The sequence below is a fragment of the Pararge aegeria genome, chromosome 20 (genome assembly GCF_905163445.1).
Source record: "Pararge aegeria chromosome 20, ilParAegt1.1, whole genome shotgun sequence".
Taxonomy (NCBI): domain Eukaryota; kingdom Metazoa; phylum Arthropoda; class Insecta; order Lepidoptera; family Nymphalidae; genus Pararge; species Pararge aegeria.
In genome coordinates this window covers 6,380,617-6,401,744 of record NC_053199.1, presented here as the reverse complement: position 1 = coordinate 6,401,744, position 21,128 = coordinate 6,380,617, and the positions used below count along the sequence as shown (strand labels likewise).

Sequence of the window (21,128 nt, the reverse complement as noted above, 5' to 3'; positions counted from 1 at the left end):
GGAGATACGTCTAAATTATATACCTTGTCTAGGGCCAAAGTGTGAAAGTGGCTGTCTTTCTGGCATTGAAGGACGACGGTCAATACCGTCTTCCTCACTCAACAATAGAGCGTCGAGATCTTCTTCAACTTCCATTGTTCCCTCAAATAGTTCATTATAATCCTAAAAAGTTTCAAGAACTAAGTGTATTAAGAAGACGTTTAATTAGCATTTTTGAGTTAACAAACTGCACCTCTAGCAATTTTTTCTTAAATTTATCATTCAATGTAGTGAACATTGAATTGTTATTGTTTTAATGACATGATTTAATACTGAATTCTTTAACTTTGTTCGCATACGTTGAGAGTTAAAACGAGGCTTTGTTTAACATATAAAATGGAGAGTTTCTCACCTTAGCTTCCTGTATTGTGGACGGATGATGCGCAGACTCTTTATCTGCGACTAACAAAGTCCAGAGTGGTAAAGGCGGCACTGATGTCAGCTCCGCGTAATCCAGCTGGACGTCTTCAGTTATCTATTTGTTACCATTCGTGTAATTAAATGTTTCTAAATGGATGAAATCGTAATTGGTATAAATAATGATTTTTTAGCTAGTTTCTGTCTAAAAATAATTTCATTTAGATAATGGTACTATTTTGTCTTCAGGTTAATTGTAAAGAAATTTATTAGAATATCACGATATCACGATGCATAAAGAATAACTAGATACATTGCAGTGCCAAGTGAAAGAAGTGTAGAATAAAAGGTGCCTTAAGTATCTATGCTGTTTGATTAGCCTAACATTCCTCTAATTTGATTCCTCTATAACCAATAAAAACTATCGTGACAATACAAAATAGTTTATCTGATCATAACTAGAGGCCTTGTGTAGAGAGTTGCTGAAAAAAGTAGCACAAGTGAAAAAAGTCATAGTTGATGCTGATCGGATACCAAAACTCCCAAGCGGAGCAACATTCGTTTCAAAAACCTTAAATGATGTTATCAATACGCGACACACGCATCATGCAGGTCGAAAGCAATGCATTTTCAATACTGAAAGATGCGAGGAGGACCTTGGGTCATAGGCGAAAATTTCGAAATGACTTTACGTTATGATCAGCGTGAGTTGATTAGTATACGACCAGTATAACGGGCTAGGACATGACAAAAGCCAGGCATACCTGTGCGACACCGTCAAGCGGCGAGGCGGCGCCTGCGGCGAACGACACGGACAGCGTACGCGACCGCGACCAGCCGCGCTGCAACACACGTGCACGTCACACCTCACCACGCCACGTCACACATGCTCGCGCGCCTAGCCATACTTAAGCGACGCTTGTGACCATAATATGATGCTCATTTACACTGTGTAAGCTATGCCGGTTACGACTTTAGAACGTACTTTGGCGTGTTCAATGAATAAAGTAGTGAGTTTTGCCATGAAAATGGTTCATATTTAACAATTGCGTCTGCGACATTTTTCACAGAAAACATCCGATGGCTTGATAAATGAATGTTTGAGACGGACATGCCACTGACAGTGATTATCATTGAATTCAGTCGGAAGCATAATGTAAAGATTGTCGGCGTGTTTTGCTGCGTACAATGCATGTATGACACATAAAACACACGCGGCTGCCTAGAAACCACACAGTTTTAAGTTGGCACAAAAACAATTAAGCCATTCCAGAATAAGGTAACAAATTACACTTTTATAGGTTCCGCGATTGCACAAAAATCTTAGCCCCGACAACTTAAATGTAACACTAATTCTGTTTATGGATCAGTAGTTTGCAAAACTACGCTAGAAAAAGACTATTTCCTGACTTGAATTTCATATATTTATCTCTTTCATTATTTCAGACGTGCAGGACGGTGCACTTAAAAATAAATTGTTGACGACTAAGTAACGAACTTCTTTTACAGCAATGCAGTGTAATTATTTGATCTACTATATTAGCAGTGCTAATGCTAGTATGTTTAAGTAACTAATAATATTTAATTTTCAGCCACCGTGAGATATTTTCTAACCAAAATTTGCATATTACTTCTAACATTCTCGTGTAACATTGATATCAAAATTAGAAGTGAGGAGATCAACACGCTTGAGACTACTTATTCCGTACGACATATAAAAAATACTAAGGTGATATACACGAGGCCACATAAAACTATGCAGCCGCGGGTACATCACCTCACAAGCGCGTAAATCACCTTACAAATTTAAATTAATACTTCACTTATTTAAAGCTAAACTACACTGATGTCAAAAGTGTAAGAGGTTTGAATAGTTGTGGTATTATAATACAGAAAATGCAATTTTAAGCAACATCTTAAACATGATAGGCCGTGTAAGATATTTAGACCAACAATTCATACCTGTCTCGATACATTGTCTTCATCGCCTTGCGAGTTTCGAGTCGTATAACTTCCTCCAATGCATCTGACATTAGAAAATACTTTTTTCACAAGTACATTTATAATTTTAACAGAATACACATTTCTTATTCTACTTTCATATTTACCTGACCAAATGAGCAAGGATGGCCTTAACCCATCGGATTTTGCCGCTGTTTAATAATTCCATGAGTTGCTTAGGATGGTACTGTGGTAATACTGGACATGCCATCTGTGATGCTTCGAAAAGGCCAAAATCTGGCATATAGTCTAAAAGTGGCTGAAAAAGAGATAAAAATAACTGTAGAGCATCGCAGACGGAGACGAGCTCAGTTGATATTTTAATTAAAACACAGGTTCATCAAAAGATATTATGTAATATAACCATAGAACAAGCTACGCTTACTTTGGGACTAGAAGGGCATGTGTTTTTTTCGTAGTATGTTTAATTTGATTTATTTAAATATTTGATATATAATTTAGTTTAATATAAAATACTCCTGTTTATGTAAGATCCATTCACAGAGGCCTAAAATGAAGTATCTTTCTTAAAGTATGTGCAAAGTATGTGGGCCTGACTAAAGTAAGTTACAGTTTTTGGGACTTTAATAGTGATAGTGAACATGGAAAATACGCGAACGTCTCCAAGAGCCATGCTGGAAAGTTAAGATCTTGCGATCTGTTCAAAAGTTAGCGATCATACATCAAATGGATTTTTATAAAGAAGTCCGTTCTGATTGGTGTGTGAACGTACTTGAGGTTGGTCAGGTTGCGTTTTGTTTCGCCTCCTAGCGTCGCGTTCCAGAAGCTGTAGGTTGATGGAAGACACGCGTTGTAAGTGCGGCGCAGAGACACGTAAATCCGAATCACGAAGCGCTCGGGATTCGCCGCCTTCTTCTTGTTCCTAAAAACAAAATAAAACTTCACAATGCATGCTTGATTCAAGGCCAATTTTTTTTTAAATGGGTTAGTCTATTGGAAATCATATAATCTCTAACACTTGTAGCAAAGTCTTATCTTGCGTTTGTAATTTGATTTATCATGTAATGACCAAAATGGAAAAATTCTGTGACATGATGAAATAAATTTAGAAAAATGCAATTCAGAAAATGATATTTGTGGGATATAGTGTTCAAAAATTTATTCTTTTCATAAACTTACTTGGGTTGCCGCTTGACCAGATGTTATCTGTGGAGTTTCTGGCTTCCACTGTGAGTAAACATGCATTTCAGAGTCCATCCCAACGACCAATATTCCGTCTCGGACCCAGGATATCTGCATCGGCAATGGCGGTAGACCGTCAGCTGTCTTTAACTGAATACGTCGAAGTTGCATCCACCGGATCTCCTCCACGAATAACGGCGCGGCGAGAGATGAAGCCTTGCGGAGTATTGGTCGGTTGTTGTTTATTGATTCTTTCATTGCCTAAGAAATGGACACAGACCATTATAACTATTGTGTCGAAGATCTCATACCAATGTTACCATTATTTTATGAGAAATGCTCAATAGTACTGATAACTACTTTTGCGTAAATATTTTATTTCTATATTTGATTATAATAAATCTTTTTATCGCTATTAACTTAGTATTATTTTAACCAATTGAAGTCCTTTATGGCTGGATTTTATATAATAGTCTGTTGCGTAAAAAGTAATGAAAAGATTGATTACATTATAAGGAAGGTAACAAAAAATGGAGTGTAGTAATAGTATACCTTTAAATTAGCCTGAGCCAAATCACTTGAAACCGGTGTGAATAATAAAACTCTTGATCCGACCGCAACAGTTAATATATGCGATCCATCTTCTTTGGACACCCAGTCCAACTGCACAAGATGTTTTTGTGTTAGCGGGCAAGTATTCCCGTTTTCCATGATGCTTTTGCGCAACGACTGTAGGGTACTGAACGACGGCACTGCTAGAAGACCTGCAGATTTTCCGGTATCACCTTCGCCATTACGGTTGTTACGGCCTTCGTCGGATGACAACGTTTGCAGGACCTATAGTGTAATTTTTTTATTTTAATAAAAGAAATGAGAGATTGCATAAATCATGTTTCGGCATATATTAAACATAAGAGTCATGCTTGATTTACTGCGGCCTTGAAATGTAGAGGCCAATGGTTTTACACCTGTAACTAACCTGAGTCAGCCTTTGTTTTTTCTGCATGAACGACGTGTCATGCAAGTACGACAGATCTATCTGCGTATCGGCACACACGCCCACACGCGGTAAACTGACGTTCCTCAACGGTATGGTATCTTCTAGCAGCCATTCCGCGCCTCCGGTGCTCTCACACTCGTAGACGCAAACGCAAAGGTTCACGAACCGGGCGTCGGGATTCGAATTGTTTGTAGTAAGACCTGCCTTGGGTCGAGTGAATGATCTCCCGCATTTGTATGCGCATGCTATTCGACCGGAATACGCCGCGCTTATATGAAGGGGTTGACCTGAAAGTCATATAAGGTGTCAAGAAAATAAAGTTTAGATGGTATAAGACATTTCCACCAAACAAGTCTATGTAAATAGTTAAGGCAGTTTAAATTTGCATTTACTTGAATTACTTATTTACCTGGAATGTCTATTGTAGATTCTTGGTCTTTGTTCATCATTTCCCACTCTTTCCACGTATAATCAAGCAAATCATTGTCTTTTTTAGTAACATTACACTTCCAAAACCTAAAATCATTTGTTTAAAGACCATTATTATGAAAGGCACCAAAACTTATATGTATCAAAATTGAACTACACTGATTCAATTAAACATTAAAAAAATAAAATACCTTAAAGTACTATCAGAACAGGCTGTAGCTAATATGTAAGGTGCTAAACAGGCTGGGTATATTGAAGCGGAACTTAAGTGGCCCGCTGCAGGCGTTGCGTGAATGACATCAACACCGTCCGGTAGCGATAACGGACATTCACAAACCTATAAAAAAACGAACAAAACCGATGATTCCAAATCTAAGCCCGATAGCGTGTAATTTTAATGTAACTTTGACCTATATATACTTCGCCTTGTTTACTGCACCTCGTATGATAATTAAAATTGACTCCTGCTCAGTTTAAATGTTTGTTGCACGAGCTGTACCAAATGTTCTTTAAATTTGTATACTTGGGAGAATGACTGATATGCGATTAAATTTTAATATTCCAATCCTTCACTAAAAATTTTCGGTTATTCCACCACCAAAAACATTTTCAAATATTGTTGAAGTCAGACAGGCGGTCGGTCATCAAATCTGTCTTCGCTCTGTCCGAGCTCAGATAAAGTGAAATAAGGACAAGAAGAAGAAACTTTGAGTAATTAAGTAATTTTTTTAACCTTTTTAGTTGAAATTGAGAGATGAGAGTGTGTGGGCGCTGGAGGTGGGCGATCAGCGTCGACTGACACGGAATTCTTTCGTGACTCGCCTTCGTCTTCTTGCACTAGTGCACTATCCGGTACATACATCATACTGTTTGTAAGATCATCTGGAATTGACACATTATATATATTATATACATATATTATACTAGGGTCTGTGCTCCAAAGATTTTATACCATCTTAGGGAACTGGAGCCGCACTATAAGTTATTACCAGTAAACTCTTTTACACTTCTCGGTAAAAGACAAGATGTACAAAATGTATCTCAATTCATAGTAGTAAAGTTAGAACTTAACTAATTAAATATTAAAGGTCTGCAGAAAGTGTTATCATTTACAATAGGTAAAATTGTTAAAAAAATCTCTACTACTGTCAAATGAGAGCTTTTTAAATCTAGTACTAAACTGAAAGTATGAATTATTGAATTATTGAATTAGATAGATACCTGATGGATCTGCCTGGGATGAGACTGTTAATCTCCACATATGAACGGTGGAGCCGCCATCAGTTCTCTCCAGTACAACAATGTAGAAAGGTTCGTTGAACACAGCTGCTTTCCGTAAATCGACTATTGCTTCAAGGCCAGCTTCGGTTATAGTGTTCACGTCAGAACCTTCAACGCCTGAATCGGAGCTTTCCGTGTCGCTTGATGTACGTTCACCTATTCATGTCAAAAGAAATTTATACAAGTTTTTTACTTTACTTTTGTTTGACCGATCATGTTTAGATTTATAAAACTTATCTTTTTTGAAAACCATAGCTAACATTAAAGTTTGTAAAATGTTTATATATTGTTTTAGTTTAACGTTTTGCGTAAATACCCTCAGCTAGGTAGCTCTTTTTGTTTAACACATAAGTGTATCCTAGCCTCCAGCATCCAATAAAATACCATTATTTTCTATTCTCTACAGTTTTATTTTTCTTGCTCGTCGTAATGCATTCCCCACATTTACAAAATATATCCTGGAAGACGAAATATTAAGCCAAAAACATATTCTTACCAGTAATTAACTGCTCCTGGAATACGTGCAGCAACTGTGTGTTGTGCCAGTCGTGTGTCGCGTCTGCGATAGCGTGCAACTGGATTATCGCTCCGGGCCGTGCCGTGGATTGTTGCGACACAATCTTTATACGGTCGTGAAGAGGTATACCGCCTTCTTCTATCGTTGAGTCAGATGATAGCGACATTGTGTCGTGGTGCTAGAGATAAAAATAATGTTTATATTTTTTATGCCAAATATTTAGTGAATACTGGTATAGAGTTTCGTGAAGAGATACACCGCCTTCTTATCGTATCTTTGAGCCAGATTACAGAATTGTCATAGTGCTAGAGATCAAACATACAAAGTTATAAAATATGCCAAATATTTTAGCCTAATGGTGATGAAGGAACCAAGTACTAGGTATAAAAGTTTTTGAAAGTTTATCCTTTAATTTATAAGAATGACTTTTTACATTTTAATGCATATGATAACCTGTAAATAGTTGAACATTTACTATGTGACTCATTCAAAAAAAAGAGCGAGTTTTAATGTATCTACTGTTGGTTGTCCATTTTAAATAAATAAATAAATGTCAAAGTAATAAGCATTCGTCAAAAATGATGGCGCTGCAAAAAAAATCAACAACCTTGTTGTCTACACACATATATCCGAAAACTATTTTAGGTCATTCGTTTCATGGAGGGTATTCCGTGCGCTAAAAATAGCTATTATCTCGTCCTTAACTAATACTTATTGGATAATATAAAACTTTTGAAAATCTTACCAGAACATCTTTATGCCGACGTTCTGATGTGGCGATTTCCGCCAACAGCGTTCGTGCATCGATAACCGCTTGAAACAATCTTAAGCTTTCCCCATCGCTCGCCACGAAGCAAGCCGATGGTGAATTCGATAGGTTTCCCAGGGTAGTACTGCCAATGAAAATAAATAAATTAATCGTATGAACGATTTCCAACAATAACATGTTAGAAAGGTCACGTTCACTAATAAACACGATAAGTTAGGGCTCTGTTTAACTTCTAACTTTGTAACCTAGTTACACCTACCCACCTAGTGACGTTAACAAATAACGTTAATAAAATCTAAACTTTGATGACCAACCCACAACAGGGTACGAGTTGCCTCACACAATGAAAAGGGTTTAGTTGGTTTTAGTACGCCTTTTGATAACACTGTGGAGAACTTCCAGGCATGTAGGTTTGCTCATGATTTATCCCTTCACCGTTATAGGAAGTGATATTTTCACTAGTCTATCACCGTTTCATGATATCTTTAAGTAATCGCACGTACCTGGGTAGTAGAGTAGGCAACCAAGCGACGTTACTGAATGCGGAAAGATGAGGCGAGTTGACTCGAGCTAGTTCGGAGACGCCACCGGACTTGCCGAGTGGACCAACGCACTCCACGCGCCACATTATTAATTCCGAGCACAAACCGCCCTTGGCTGCGTCTTCGTCTACGTTTGTTACCTCTCTCTCGTGATCTGTATGTAACGATATTTATAGCTGTAATTATGCTTAGTCCGTTTTAAGTATACTAGTCTTATATCATCTTGGAATAGATGTTTTATTATCATTAATTACCGGACCACTACATGCTACAGGTATCCTCTCAAACTGAGAACTGTTTAGATCGAAGTCCGTAATCCGTAATAGTTAAGTCAAAAGCATTATAAATTCGTAAAAGAGTAAATATATGGTAAACGTTGAATTTGCTCATAATAATTCATCCTTACTTTTTGCGTCCCCGTGCTGGGACATCTTTTAATAAAAGAAATGGATCAAAATATATCAGCCGATTTACGTCCACAGCTGGGCATAATATGTCTTTTGTAGGCCAGACCAGTCTTAGCCCGCTTGTTTCTTGTATTCAGCGGCTCTAAGCGAATCATTTAATTGTTCAAATCACCTAATTTCTGATTTGATTACGTAGATAAATTCACCGAGAAAAGCTCTCTCTATGAAAAACTGAGTAACTCTGAGACTTCTTAAAAGGCACATTGTGAGCGGTCATATTTCAGAGCCGTAAGTCAACCGGAACTTGTTGTAGACTAACCTGATATGTTGTGATGACTTGTCGTAAGCAATAATGGTAATACTGGATGGCATGTGATGTCATTAACTCTAAACCTATGACCGGACGCTCTAGAAGCGTGTCCAATTGATAACACCTGCAAATAGAAAGTGGAATTAGAACTTCTTCACATATTCATATTTCGACTAACTAAGCGAAGCTCAGGTAATATTTAGACGATCTAAAAGTTCACTAAGGGCTTTATAGATTCCACTGTAGTTGTTTCTACAATTTTAAACACGTATAACGGTGATCACTAGCAAAACTCATCTCAGAGGGCGCCCAAAGACATCCATCCGTTGGCCATGTCAAAACAACATATTTTATTTGGTTTGTTTCGATTCGAATTCATGATATTTATATTCTATACGATTATGACATGGATTATTCTTAAAGACGTATGATAATTAAGGCGATTAAAGATGAATATTGAAAAAAAGGGCGCTTGGCAGCTCATGGCCCGCGGACATTAAATTCTTAGTCTATGGTATAGCCAGTTCGCGTAACCGTTGTCTATCCAGATAAATAAGTGGATCCCCATTCGCAGAATACATCTGCGAAAAGCACAGAAGAGTAATTTGAATGTATCAATTCAATTTAGTTTCAATATTTAGTTTAAAATGTTAAACTCAACCCAATAGAGGCTTCATAAAAGTGGAACATCCATACATACTGCTAAACACATTTCCCTACAGCAGTCGGGTAAAACAGGAGCTAACCGCTAGAGGATATCCCCGGAGGTTCAGCAACCCTTTTGGGTTTCGGAAACTAAGATGTATCGAATAATAAGCTAGCAAATGTTGAGAGGCATATAACTCTCCAGTCTGCTTTGTTATACAGGTGATCCTCTAGGAATCCCTCCAAGCCCTCATTATCACATATCTTTAAAGAACAATTAATGCTGCGGAACTAATATTCACATACCTGAGAAAATTTGGACTTATCGTCGAACGTTAACTGCCACAAGTTAAGGGTTCCATTTGTGTGGTTAGTGACCATGGATATAACAGGTGCCGACTCTAACACGTCTCCGTCTTGGTTTTCACCTAGGTCTTCCGTCACGACACTGGTCTTTCTTTTCATATCGTTATTGTTTTCTTCTCGTGACCCTAAATGTTATAAATTACGATAATCAGCTATAACATTTACTGCATATGAGTTTTGCATCTTGTGTACATAAACTGATCTTACCAATAGTTTAAGCGACCTCAGATAATCCTAATCGATTATTAATTATTTATGCTTTCAATTATCACAACCCTCTTAACGAACCCTCGCATATTATAATCAACGTAAGTAGTACTAAGTTAAATGTACCGGTTTTTACAACGGTAAAACCTCGCAATGACTCTAAAAATTGAGTAACGTACCATTTTCTTGCTGAGCATTTTGTTCATCATTTTGTGTCCAATCGGTTTCCTCCTTTTCTTCCTGTACACTTGCCAGTGGCGTTGTTACCGTTTCACCTTGTTGATTTTGCCCTAAAGAAACATATTCACTGTTATATAAAAAAAAAAAAACAATTATATATAATTATTTTTTTGAATCTACTTACCAACAGAAACAACCAAAAAAAAAGATCTATGTATGTGATGGAATATAATTTTTTAGTGCGGTGGGTGGTTCCAAATTGGCTAGTTACCACCGTACCGACATAGCCAAGCGATTAATCGTCGTGAATTTTTCGAAGTCCATAATACGCGATATGCTATTATTTAGCATATCGCGTATTATGGATTTAATATATAACTGCCATTCCACTAGCAGATTAGCTCGCAACCATCACTTATGGTGATAAGTGATGGTACCTAGTTTACTTAGTTCGACTCCTAGTGGAATGAAAAAAATGTGATTCTACCGCAAGCCTGACTTTCCATCAAAGAAGTAAATAGCGTGAAATGCGTGGTAAGCACATTTTTAAAACCGCTTCATTTACCAATATATAGGAAATACGAATTAAATATTTGAACACACTTATATTGTACACGTTTGTATATATAAAAATGCGTCGCGAGTATCTTATTTATTTTTTTAGGTAAAATATACATATTGCATTTACAAATGCTTAGTGCAAATGCTCATAGAGAAAATTTTCCTAAAATTCAGTCAATTTATCCGCGAAACAAATTTAAACAAACAAATGACCGGTCGTGAACAATTTAGATGAGGTAAAGTTAGATTATTTTATTGTTTTAGAAGGAAACAACATATATTCTTTTAAGCAGTCACAGAAGACTAAAATTAAAATGTATTCTAATGTTTGCAGAAGACAAAAATGTTGTTTATTACTTTACTAAGCCCCCCGGATAAATTGGCCGCAAGCTCTTATTATTTTTTATTTATTTATTTAACTGTTTATTTGTACACCACAATGAAGTTAGGAAAATAAAAAACAATAGAAATACAAAGACAGAAGTAGAATACAAAAGGCGGCCTTATCGCTTAGTAGCGATCTCTGCCAGGCAACCTTTGGATTAGGACAAGATGAGAGAGAGCGGACAGGTGGTGTAAAATTATTAAAAACGTACATTCAAGTAGCTAAATACAAATACATAAACAAAATTGCACAAATAAGAAAAATATAATAAATAAATATAAAATAAAAAACTAATACATATATACTCAATCATACATAAATACTTATGAACATATAGATAATAAAAATAAACATAATCAAGGTATAATAAATGTCGTCATTATTGTGCAAGATAATATGCTCTTACCCGGGGTAACAGGCTTTGTCCGATGTCGCACATATAGAGGTTGGGCGGCAGCGTGGTACAAAGCGGCGGGTGTGCACATCGTGGTAGCATCTCCGAGTGGAAACGCGGAGGGAATACGCGCTGAGAAGGATACCTGCGCTTGGCGGATGGCACCCGCCTGCAACTCGTCTAACCACTCGCAAACCCTGGGGAAAAATATTGGTATTTCTACAAACTATTTCCCGTTTAACAAGGAAGAATTTAAAAAAAAAAAAAAGCTAGCACGTGTATTCATGTACGCACGTGACAAGTACGCACATAAGGAGTTTTTGCTGTACCCTTTTTTATATATAGTTAATAAATAATATTGAATAATTTCTACAACAGGACCGTAACAAAGTAGGAAAGCATGGCTGAAATTACTATTTTAGTATCTTCTTAACACAAACTAACCGCTTAGTTGAGGAAAAAGGAATTAAATCATATTTACAAACCCAAATATTCTAATAGATTATAGATAGACAGAAGCCCAATTTGTAAACATACCAAATAAGAAAACTGCCATCCACAGGGTGTATTGAGAACAGTAGGTCGGGACTTTGATGCCAGTCTCGCAGCAGGCCCTCTATCTTCGCGTCAAGCGAGTCTGGCAAGTGCGTGCAAGTGACATCTGTTGCTATTGAGTTTATTGATGTAGTATTCGATAGGCTGGGATGGCTGTGGTTTCCGCTACCTGTACAATTAATTATCTTTATTAGCTGGTGAAATTAATTTATTAATTACGGAATATCGGTTTTATTTTCTGATCAGTTTATTTTGCCGCTAACTCAACTAAGACAATATACCCCGACCGCGTTCTATTGCTAGCCCACGATAATACTTCTAGTGACTGGTGGTTTTTCGTTTTATAGGTTATTGTTTTCGATAAAAACTTTGATCTGCTATTCTATAAAATAAACCCTGACCCAATCTCTGTCCAATAACCCACGCTATATATACTGTTGCGGCTTCTAACTGTTGTAGCGTGATTTAAAATAGTCCATTATTTTTCTTGTAAATTAAGCTCTCAAAAGATTTTTGAAACTCGACTGTAATATCATGCCAAGAGATTTGAGCATGTTCATATAAACAAAAATACAAACTATGCAGCTTCATTATTAGTAAGAATATTCGAAAACTATTTATTTATTAGAGATAAAATAAGAGTAAAATTTATTTATTAGAAATAAAATAAGAGAATAAAGAGTAATTTTAAATAAGTACAATTGATACCCCATAGGATTGAAATCAAATTAATTATAAAATAAAACGTTAAGTGTCTTTAAAACAACCGTGAATAAACATCTTCTAGGCGACACGTACCCGCCTAGAAATGTTTTTTACTACGCCCAATTAGCCATATATTTATATATATATTATATATATATATATATATATATATGTATATAGTTATCTACTTATTCGGAGTCACGCTAAAACTATAATATAATATTTGAATGTTGAATGTATGTGTATGACATTACCTGGTTGTTCATCACTATTGCTGTTATCCTCAGATTGAGCTTTAGTTAAATTATGACTCGGCCTTCTATGTCCTACATAGCAGCATGAAATAAGCAGTAAAGCACAAAGTCAAAGCATCTGTATTATTATCAATGATCGCAAACTCTATATTTATATGGATAAGGCTAACGGTAACAACTAAATAGTTACGGTGTTACAAGAGAAAGAGTTCGTTCTTATCTACAGCCATCCCAAAAGAACAATGCAATTACAAGATGCAATGTTCCATGTTAGGCCAGTCTAGGTAGTCTAGGTAAGTCATTGTTATTAGTACATTAATTTCGGTTATTCGATTTTATTTATTACCATCATATCGAAATGATTTAGCTTTTAAGTATCATTGCTTAGCTAACAATACCGCAAAAGTCAAATTGGCATAGTTTTTAAGACCTACAATTGACGCTTTCCAATCATTGAATTTTAAAAATAGTGGTTTAGCAATATTGATGGGTTTATTACTTCATTGATTATTGAATATTTTTGTGTGGTGCCCTGAAAACCTTGGTAATTTTACTCACATAGTATTGTTAGTTAAACGACGATATATTAAATGAAATTCCAAGCCAATTGGATTTAATGGCGTATCGATGTAACGTCATTGAATTCCACAAAATTGCACTACCTATTCCGATTATTTATGCTAAGCATTTGCTCTCAATAAAATATAATGATGTTAAATGTTAAAAATTCTACTCATTTATTTTATTTTAAATCGGTAAATTATATAACTGTATTATATACATATATATCGATATTACAAGCTCGTACACATGATAAATTAATCAGCTCTATATTATTTCCTGCTTTAGTATATTAAAGCATAAAGCATATATTTACTTCCTACGCTTGACTCAAAAATAAAAATTATTAACAAATACTCGTAATGATATGATATAACAATCGAAATAAATAACGTATATACAATCCAAGATTGAAATCTCAGATGCATTAGAATTTTAATTAGACCAATAGACGTATCTTTTTTCTATACAACTCCAATGCATTGATTAAGTTTTGACACACTTTGCAATGTAATTATATCGATCGATCTTCGGTTGTGATAGATTAACTTTAAAATTTCGAGCGCACTTATGTGGCTAAAACTAAGCTTAATTTGCTGTAATGTGATAGTTTTTACTGTATAATTTAATTAAAGGACAATGCTTTTTGTACCCAACACAGGATACCTAATACCTCCTTCTATATACTTAGTAACAAAAATTTATATTTTCAATTCATATTGGCTGACATATAAATATTATATTGCCTTTTGTTTTCTTTAGCGAAGTATCAAAAATCCATCATTCACTTCAATTTCTATGGTTACTTTTGAGCCCAAACTTGACAAGTACACGTAAATAGTACATATTAGTATCTCTTTGTTCACACTATACACCTTCCAGAACTAAACGCCAATGCAACGAACTAATAGAATAGAGGTAATATAATATATATCAGCACGATTCTAATAAGCCCAAACCGGATAGTAAATGGGAACAACAAGTGGAGCTAGATGAAAATAACTTTTTATTACTGCGGCTAAAGGAAAACATAAGACAATAACATTAATACAATGTATGTCAGACACTGCTATTGAAAATTAAAAAAAAAAAAAAAACTCTTAATGTAGCTAAAAAAGTCAAATACATATTTTCTATGCATCACAATATTTTGTTACTGCATTATAGAGACTTCATTACATTAAAAATAACGAAATCATTGTTTAAATTATGAAATATGTCAGAAAAATGGGGTACACATATACGTCTTTAAATCGGAAATTCTTCGGTTACAAAGACGCAAAAACGTAAATTAAACTTAACTAACTTAACATACTTTCATTCTCCCCGTCCGGATGTGTGGTGTGTTCAGAACCAGAGCCTCCTTCGTCTGTCTCTTCCTTATCTAAAATCTGAAACGAAAAACAGTAGCAATCTCAATGTCTTATCATACAAAAATGTAATGATTAATATTGATGATGGCAAGCAATGCTCAAGATTTTTACTAACGAAACACATTCGATGTTATGGGTTTGCTCACATATCATGAAATAATTAGGGCTATAGGCGATCATTTAAACATGGACTGATTTTAAGGTATTATTTCAGGCTATGTTACTGTTACGTTTTCCAAACTTTCGGCGGAGTTACATAAGTAGAAGAATTTTGGCATGTTTCTCTTAAAAAACATTTTTAAAATTTACTTAAGAATGTAAAAATACCTATATTTTTTAATAAACTTAATTTTTTTCATAGTTCTCTGCGGTTACCGCTTAACCGATTTAGTTGAATTTTGACACAGATAGCTTGCATCCTTTGCTTGCACCCAGACGAAGAATGCAGGCAACAGCTAGTTGAGCATAAAGATAACTTTGATCCTGGAGACAGACGTAGTAGACATATCATGACTAGCATATAACAGTCCACTGCTGGACTCATATTCAAGGCCGCTCCTAACGGAAGGTTTTGCCCATAATCACCACGCTGGGCAGACAGATTGGTAATCGACAGAGGTCGATGCTGCCCGTTCTCCGTTTAAATACCTCAAGTCGTACCGTACGATACTCTCGGATTGGAGTGGTGGTGGCAACCGTATTCTAAAAAGTACGATTCCCTTAAGACTTTAAAAAAACAAAAGAGTCTCTGACAAAAGCTAGTAGTTATATAAAGACATACCTTTTTAGTGAGATCGTGCAATATCGCCTCGGCTTGACTGGTGAAGTGCATTTCCTTGTTGTGTAACCAGTGCAGTATGAAGCGTCCACCTCCAGCTAATGAAGGGACAAGTGGGATATCGGTCTCCGCGTTGATAGACGCCGCAAGGTGGAAATGTAGCCCTGAGGAAATACAATTTAATTAAACACCAAACTTTTATAATCCAACGTATTAAGATAACTAATTTTGTGGCAACACTATATTTTATTTTCAAGCGTTTTATAAAACTGTCAGCTTTCGTCAGACATATAATTTAAATAAAACTACTCATGTTTGAGGAATGACTTTCTGCGACTTTTATGAAAACATGACACAGATCAAATATTTAATTGAACCAACTATACAACCCGAAAATTAATTGTCTAAAGAACGCGAGCATTACCGATGTCAAGGTCCATTTTTTTTAGATGATCAAGCATCTACTTTTACGGAACTTTTTTTTTTTATTCTACGGAATTTAATTTCGAAGGCCGTTTTAGAGTTCTGTAGTCAACCGTCTGTCTGCGATTTAAATCATGAACATTTATTACTAGAAAGCTGTAGTTGTTAAGAGTTATATTAATATATAAATATCACTTCGACGATGTATTAAAACTCCCCTACATGTAGTTAGGACGATTTGTTTTTTTTTCCGTCTCTTACAAAAAAATTGTGGTTCCAAGTTTTAAATTTGGTAATGGTATGATAATAGTTTCCAGATCACGTAATCAGTTCAACTGCCTGGTTGGCATAGTCAATATTTTTGGAAACAGTAGTTTCTGCAAGTATGAAAGTTTCACTTAGTGATTGAACTGACCTCCAGTATACGATGTAGAGTGGTACGGGTTGTGGAAATCGTGCGCACTGTATGTGGAGGGGAGCGTGGGGATCGGAGCGCCGGGCTGCTTCGACGACTGAGCATTCCGCCGGATGTGGAAGCATGTTCTGGAACAATCCAAATTTCAGGCTTTATACGGAGAGGCGATCTATTTGTGAACTTGTATGGTGATCCTTTAATCCAAACTGGTGGTAAATAGCGATGCAGCATACGTAGCCTAAAGTGATGGGGTATGGCAGTTATATAGAACCAATATCGCTACCGTACTTTAACTTAAATCGGCGGCACATCTCTGTCGTTAGGGTGGTCACTGGCCATGTAAGATGCCTCCCACCGGACCAGAAAGAGAATATTCAGAATTAAGGAATTCTAAAACGCATCGGCTCATTCGTCTTTGCACAAGTGTCTCCGCCCATACGCAGCAGATACAACACAAGTACGTTTCTAAGTGCATACATTTTTTATTTATTTAACTATTGCTAAAAACATTACATTTTCGGTAAAATAATATAATAGCACCACAAAAACCATGAGTGGTTTTTGTGGTGCCCGGTTAAACCTGAGCGTTTAACCGGGCGCCCAGACCATATAATACATAGAAAGGATTCATATTAATACATAGAAAGGAAATATGACTAAGTTGTGAAATACTCAAGTCATATTTCGCTTCAAGCGCTGCATAAAGCGGTGCTTGCATCAAGTTGCAAAAAAAATGTTGACGCGGCGGGGATCCCCAGTGCGATTAGAAGGAACTGCCATCTCATTAATTTACAGACAAGTGTCTCCGTCTGATACACACCAGATGTTCACATTCGACGACGCGCGTACGTTGATACGTGCGTACTCGTTAAATACTCACTTCATATGCTTCAAACGCTGCATAAAGCGATGCTTGTGTCGGTGCGTGGCTCGCTGTCGACGCGGCGGGGATCGCGAGTGCGCTGACACACAACCGCCGCCCCATTCGTCCTCAGGCAATAGCGTCTCCGCCCATACGCGGCAGATGTTGTCCACGCATGACGTCACCAGCACGTTGCCTACGCTGCCCCTGAATAGCACGATTAACCATTATTATAATATTATAAATGTGAAATTGTGGTTATTTGTTTGTTGCCTATGCCCGGCTCAGCTGTTGAAGCGATCTTGATGAAATTTAGCACACAGGTAGCCTTGCATCTTGGAGATGGACAGGACAATATTCTGGAAAAGGAACTCGTAAACGTTACCCTATTTGCCGAGCGCCGGCTATTCGAAACGTTGTTGCAACGCGCAAGTCAGTTTGGCCATGTGTTGGTGGTAGGTAGGTATTAAATTAAACACGTATATCGGTCTAACGTAAGGAGTGAACACAAACACAAAGTACACAAATACAGTGTTACACAAATTTAATTGACTTGTACCTTTGTTGTTTCTGTCTCTTTTATTTATTTATTTTCTTGTGTGCAATAAAGTATTTTTGATTTTTGATTGATTGAGTGTAATCATCAAATTATTCTTGCAACTTTAGTAATAAGGTTCGAGTTACACTAAGATTATAGTTTAATGATTGGGGTACACTGAGCTCCACTTCAGCGGGATTTAAAAAAAAACCTTGATCGTTTAACTTACATTTTATCCTGAGAAAATCTTCAGGGATTTTTTAAAAAACCAAACTTATATCAATATAAATATAAATTAAAACAAACCGATAATCGAAAGCACAATACCGAAATGGATTACATGTAACTCAATCAAGCTTATATCATTACTGACCGCGATCTAATTAAAAACGTCGAGTAAGGATGGTCTTACAGAGATCCGTCGAAACCGTATAGATACAGTACTGGTGCAGCAAATATTGGGTGATGCTTGGTTGCGATGGAACGACCCATACTACGCGCTCCTTTCCTCGTCCCATTACAACATCGCGAGCAGTTGACGGCATTTGTCACGAGATCAAAGGCGTCAAACTACTGTAAGTCTTCTTTATACAACTAAACCTTATCACTCCGAGCTTATCGTAAGTAAATCTGGTAATAGCTTACTTTGGCATGTATTTACTCGTCTTCCGCCATGACAAGTGCGTGACGGCTCGAGGGTGCGCCACATAGATGAACGTATAGTTAAGCTCAGGCGGCGAGTGCTCGCCGTGTGCCTGCACCAACACTGCAATGAAATAAATCCGTATAGTTACGTTAAAACTTCTTAAGGCGGTTTGAGCACTTTTCTGGTGAAAAAAACTCATGGAACTCGTGTCATCGTCACCGCAGCTTGCCATGTGTATTGTTTACCTACTGTTTATAGGTATATGTACATGGAATTAGTTTCCACTTCTATCGACAGTCCCCATAGACTGCCCTGCATGTTTTTTTTCGTGAACAACTGTTACATTTATGATTTGATGTTACGATGACAACTACCTTGAGAACAACTTTATATTAACTATTTATTAGGTTTCAGACGAGGTAAATCTGTTATCTCTTATTCTCAATAGTATTACAGTCAAGGTTAATCGACCGAAGATTCTGTCTCAGCTCTTAGTATAGCCCCCTAATCGTAAAACAGTAAGATCGTAATGAAAGACTCAAAGACTCCCTAGATCTAACAAAAAATCGTTACCTCCTCAGTACTGGAATTTACTAGTATATGGGGTACAACATTATCCTTTATTTGGAGTCTTTCGGAGTATGTTTTTATACCTACGAACCTTCATTGTTAGAATTGATAAATACCAAAAAGCTCACGGCCTTGTAGTTCCTATGATTAAAACTAACAACTTTTGTTCTACGAGTTATCAAAAATCAGTAATCTACTTCATACAAAGTTCATTACACTGTGAATCTTAATATATGTGATCAGCGAAACAATTACTATAGTCCATAATTTCTGGTGCCAAACCCCTGCAAACAGTAAGGAAATACGCGGTGCTAATGAGACAGACAAAGATGCCACATAAACAAAGACAAATTCAATACGGGGATAGAATCGTTCGCGCTCTGTTGCCGATGTTACCTTACAGTAGAGTAACAAGTAAAGCATCTATGTAAAGTATAAATTATTTAATATTTGAAAAACTATTGAGTTAGAAAAGTCATAGAACATAAGTTGTTACTTTTAATGTAAACAAATACAGGCCGAGAGCTATCTGGTATTTCTTATTCAACACATAGATATTAGGCCAGGGTAGCGTTTTAGGCCCAACCTTTTTTTTTGAATATACATTAATAAACCATGTAAGCTAAAGATACAAAGAACCTCTCTTCGCTTCCGTTTTATCTTTAAAACGGTGGCGGGAAGTTGCTGGTTAAGGAAGGCAGAAGATCGTATGTGGTGGAGCACTCTTGGCCTAAGTTCAGCCGTGGACACAGACAGATTTTTGTTTGATGGATTGAAACCAACCTTTATTCTGATGCCATATTTTGACGAGCCTGTCGTTAACGCCCGAGGTTGCAAACAGCACGCCATCCGGTGAAAACGCGAGGTGATGCGCCGGCGTCGCCGTGTGACATTGCCATACACAGAGCCAACCCTGCCGACATTTATTATATTTTATTATTTTCACCGTCAACCATTTACCGGCACACTACAGGGCTTGGGTCTTCCTGATAAGCTTTTAAGAATATAATGGAATATCTCTCAGGGTTGCCGGTTTCTTCACGATATTTTCCTAGACCGTTAAAGCAAGTGATATTTAATTGCTTAAAACGCACACAACTCCCAAAAAGTAATTGGTGCGCCGGGGATCGAACTAAATCCCCGCGAAAGGCGGTTGAAGTTTTAAACAAAAGGCTATCGCCGCCATTTTGCATGTTATAATAATAATTGATATAAGCTGAGGTTCTGGTGTATATATTTTAAACTAAAAATTCATATTTAAGTGTGGAGCAGTTTTACAGTTCCAGTTATATGCAATCAAAACAAACTGTTAGTGAAATTGAGATGGTTTGGTAAACTATAGATAACACCATACATGTAGGTAACTACGCTTTAGACTCAAACAATGATATCAGCTCGAGAAATGTAAGTTTTATCTTATCTTAGAACTAACGATCTGAACTCGATTAACACTCACAGGTTCGTCGTCTTCTGGCGGTTTCGTCTTTTCATCTTTGTCGCCGCCGATTTGGAATGTGACACCGGAACTTGCTGTAAACCAAAATTTAATATTTGATTATTATAACATGTAAATATACCGTCATAAAACAGTAATCAATGTTATTTTTATGCTCTTATGGTTTGGAAAGGGTTGGTAATAAAAGAGTATTAATATTACTTTCACTTTTCACACCTTATAAGACTTTCAAGGTTACACCTGATTATTTTTCACATCATGTTTTTTTACTGGATTTGTACTCTGTAGACTAAGATGTACACGAGGACATACGCCACTCACCCGGGTACATCTTAGTTTGTACCAAAAGACTTTCTAAGGCTCTGATACCTAAATGGGAAAACTAACCCTTATGGTGTACCTGTGTCCGGCCTTATATAGAAAGATTTAGACGTGTTCATTAATTAAAAACTCATAATT

The 21,128-nt window shown here is 36.6% G+C and overlaps 1 protein-coding gene across 3 annotated transcripts in view; it reads right to left on the bottom strand.

Moving 5' to 3' along the window:
* Positions 1-21,128, bottom strand: part of LOC120632614 (dmX-like protein 2) — a 67,184-nt gene that overhangs the window by 30,665 nt on the left and 15,391 nt on the right. For 2 of the 3 annotated variants that reach the window (XM_039902545.1, XM_039902547.1), the window contains exons 4-31: positions 20,670-20,743; positions 19,997-20,126; positions 18,643-18,763; positions 17,478-17,666; positions 16,598-16,725; positions 15,763-15,923; positions 14,924-14,999; positions 12,071-12,257; positions 11,546-11,730; positions 10,193-10,303; positions 9,747-9,931; positions 8,805-8,919; positions 8,040-8,232; positions 7,513-7,660; positions 6,747-6,945; positions 6,191-6,406; positions 5,703-5,851; positions 5,161-5,306; positions 4,950-5,056; positions 4,520-4,827; positions 4,093-4,377; positions 3,538-3,801; positions 3,131-3,280; positions 2,505-2,656; positions 2,359-2,422; positions 1,161-1,238; positions 392-514; positions 24-162 (exon numbers count right to left, since the gene is read on the bottom strand). In XM_039902545.1, the coding sequence (XP_039758479.1) occupies positions 24-162; positions 392-514; positions 1,161-1,238; positions 2,359-2,422; positions 2,505-2,656; positions 3,131-3,280; positions 3,538-3,801; positions 4,093-4,377; positions 4,520-4,827; positions 4,950-5,056; positions 5,161-5,306; positions 5,703-5,851; positions 6,191-6,406; positions 6,747-6,945; positions 7,513-7,660; positions 8,040-8,232; positions 8,805-8,919; positions 9,747-9,931; positions 10,193-10,303; positions 11,546-11,730; positions 12,071-12,257; positions 14,924-14,999; positions 15,763-15,923; positions 16,598-16,725; positions 17,478-17,666; positions 18,643-18,763; positions 19,997-20,126; positions 20,670-20,743 (4,383 nt within the window). The remainder of the gene's footprint in view (positions 1-23; positions 163-391; positions 515-1,160; positions 1,239-2,358; positions 2,423-2,504; positions 2,657-3,130; positions 3,281-3,537; positions 3,802-4,092; positions 4,378-4,519; positions 4,828-4,949; positions 5,057-5,160; positions 5,307-5,702; positions 5,852-6,190; positions 6,407-6,746; positions 6,946-7,512; positions 7,661-8,039; positions 8,233-8,804; positions 8,920-9,746; positions 9,932-10,192; positions 10,304-11,545; positions 11,731-12,070; positions 12,258-14,923; positions 15,000-15,762; positions 15,924-16,597; positions 16,726-17,477; positions 17,667-18,642; positions 18,764-19,996; positions 20,127-20,669; positions 20,744-21,128) is intronic. The other variant, XM_039902546.1, reaches the window with a different exon arrangement.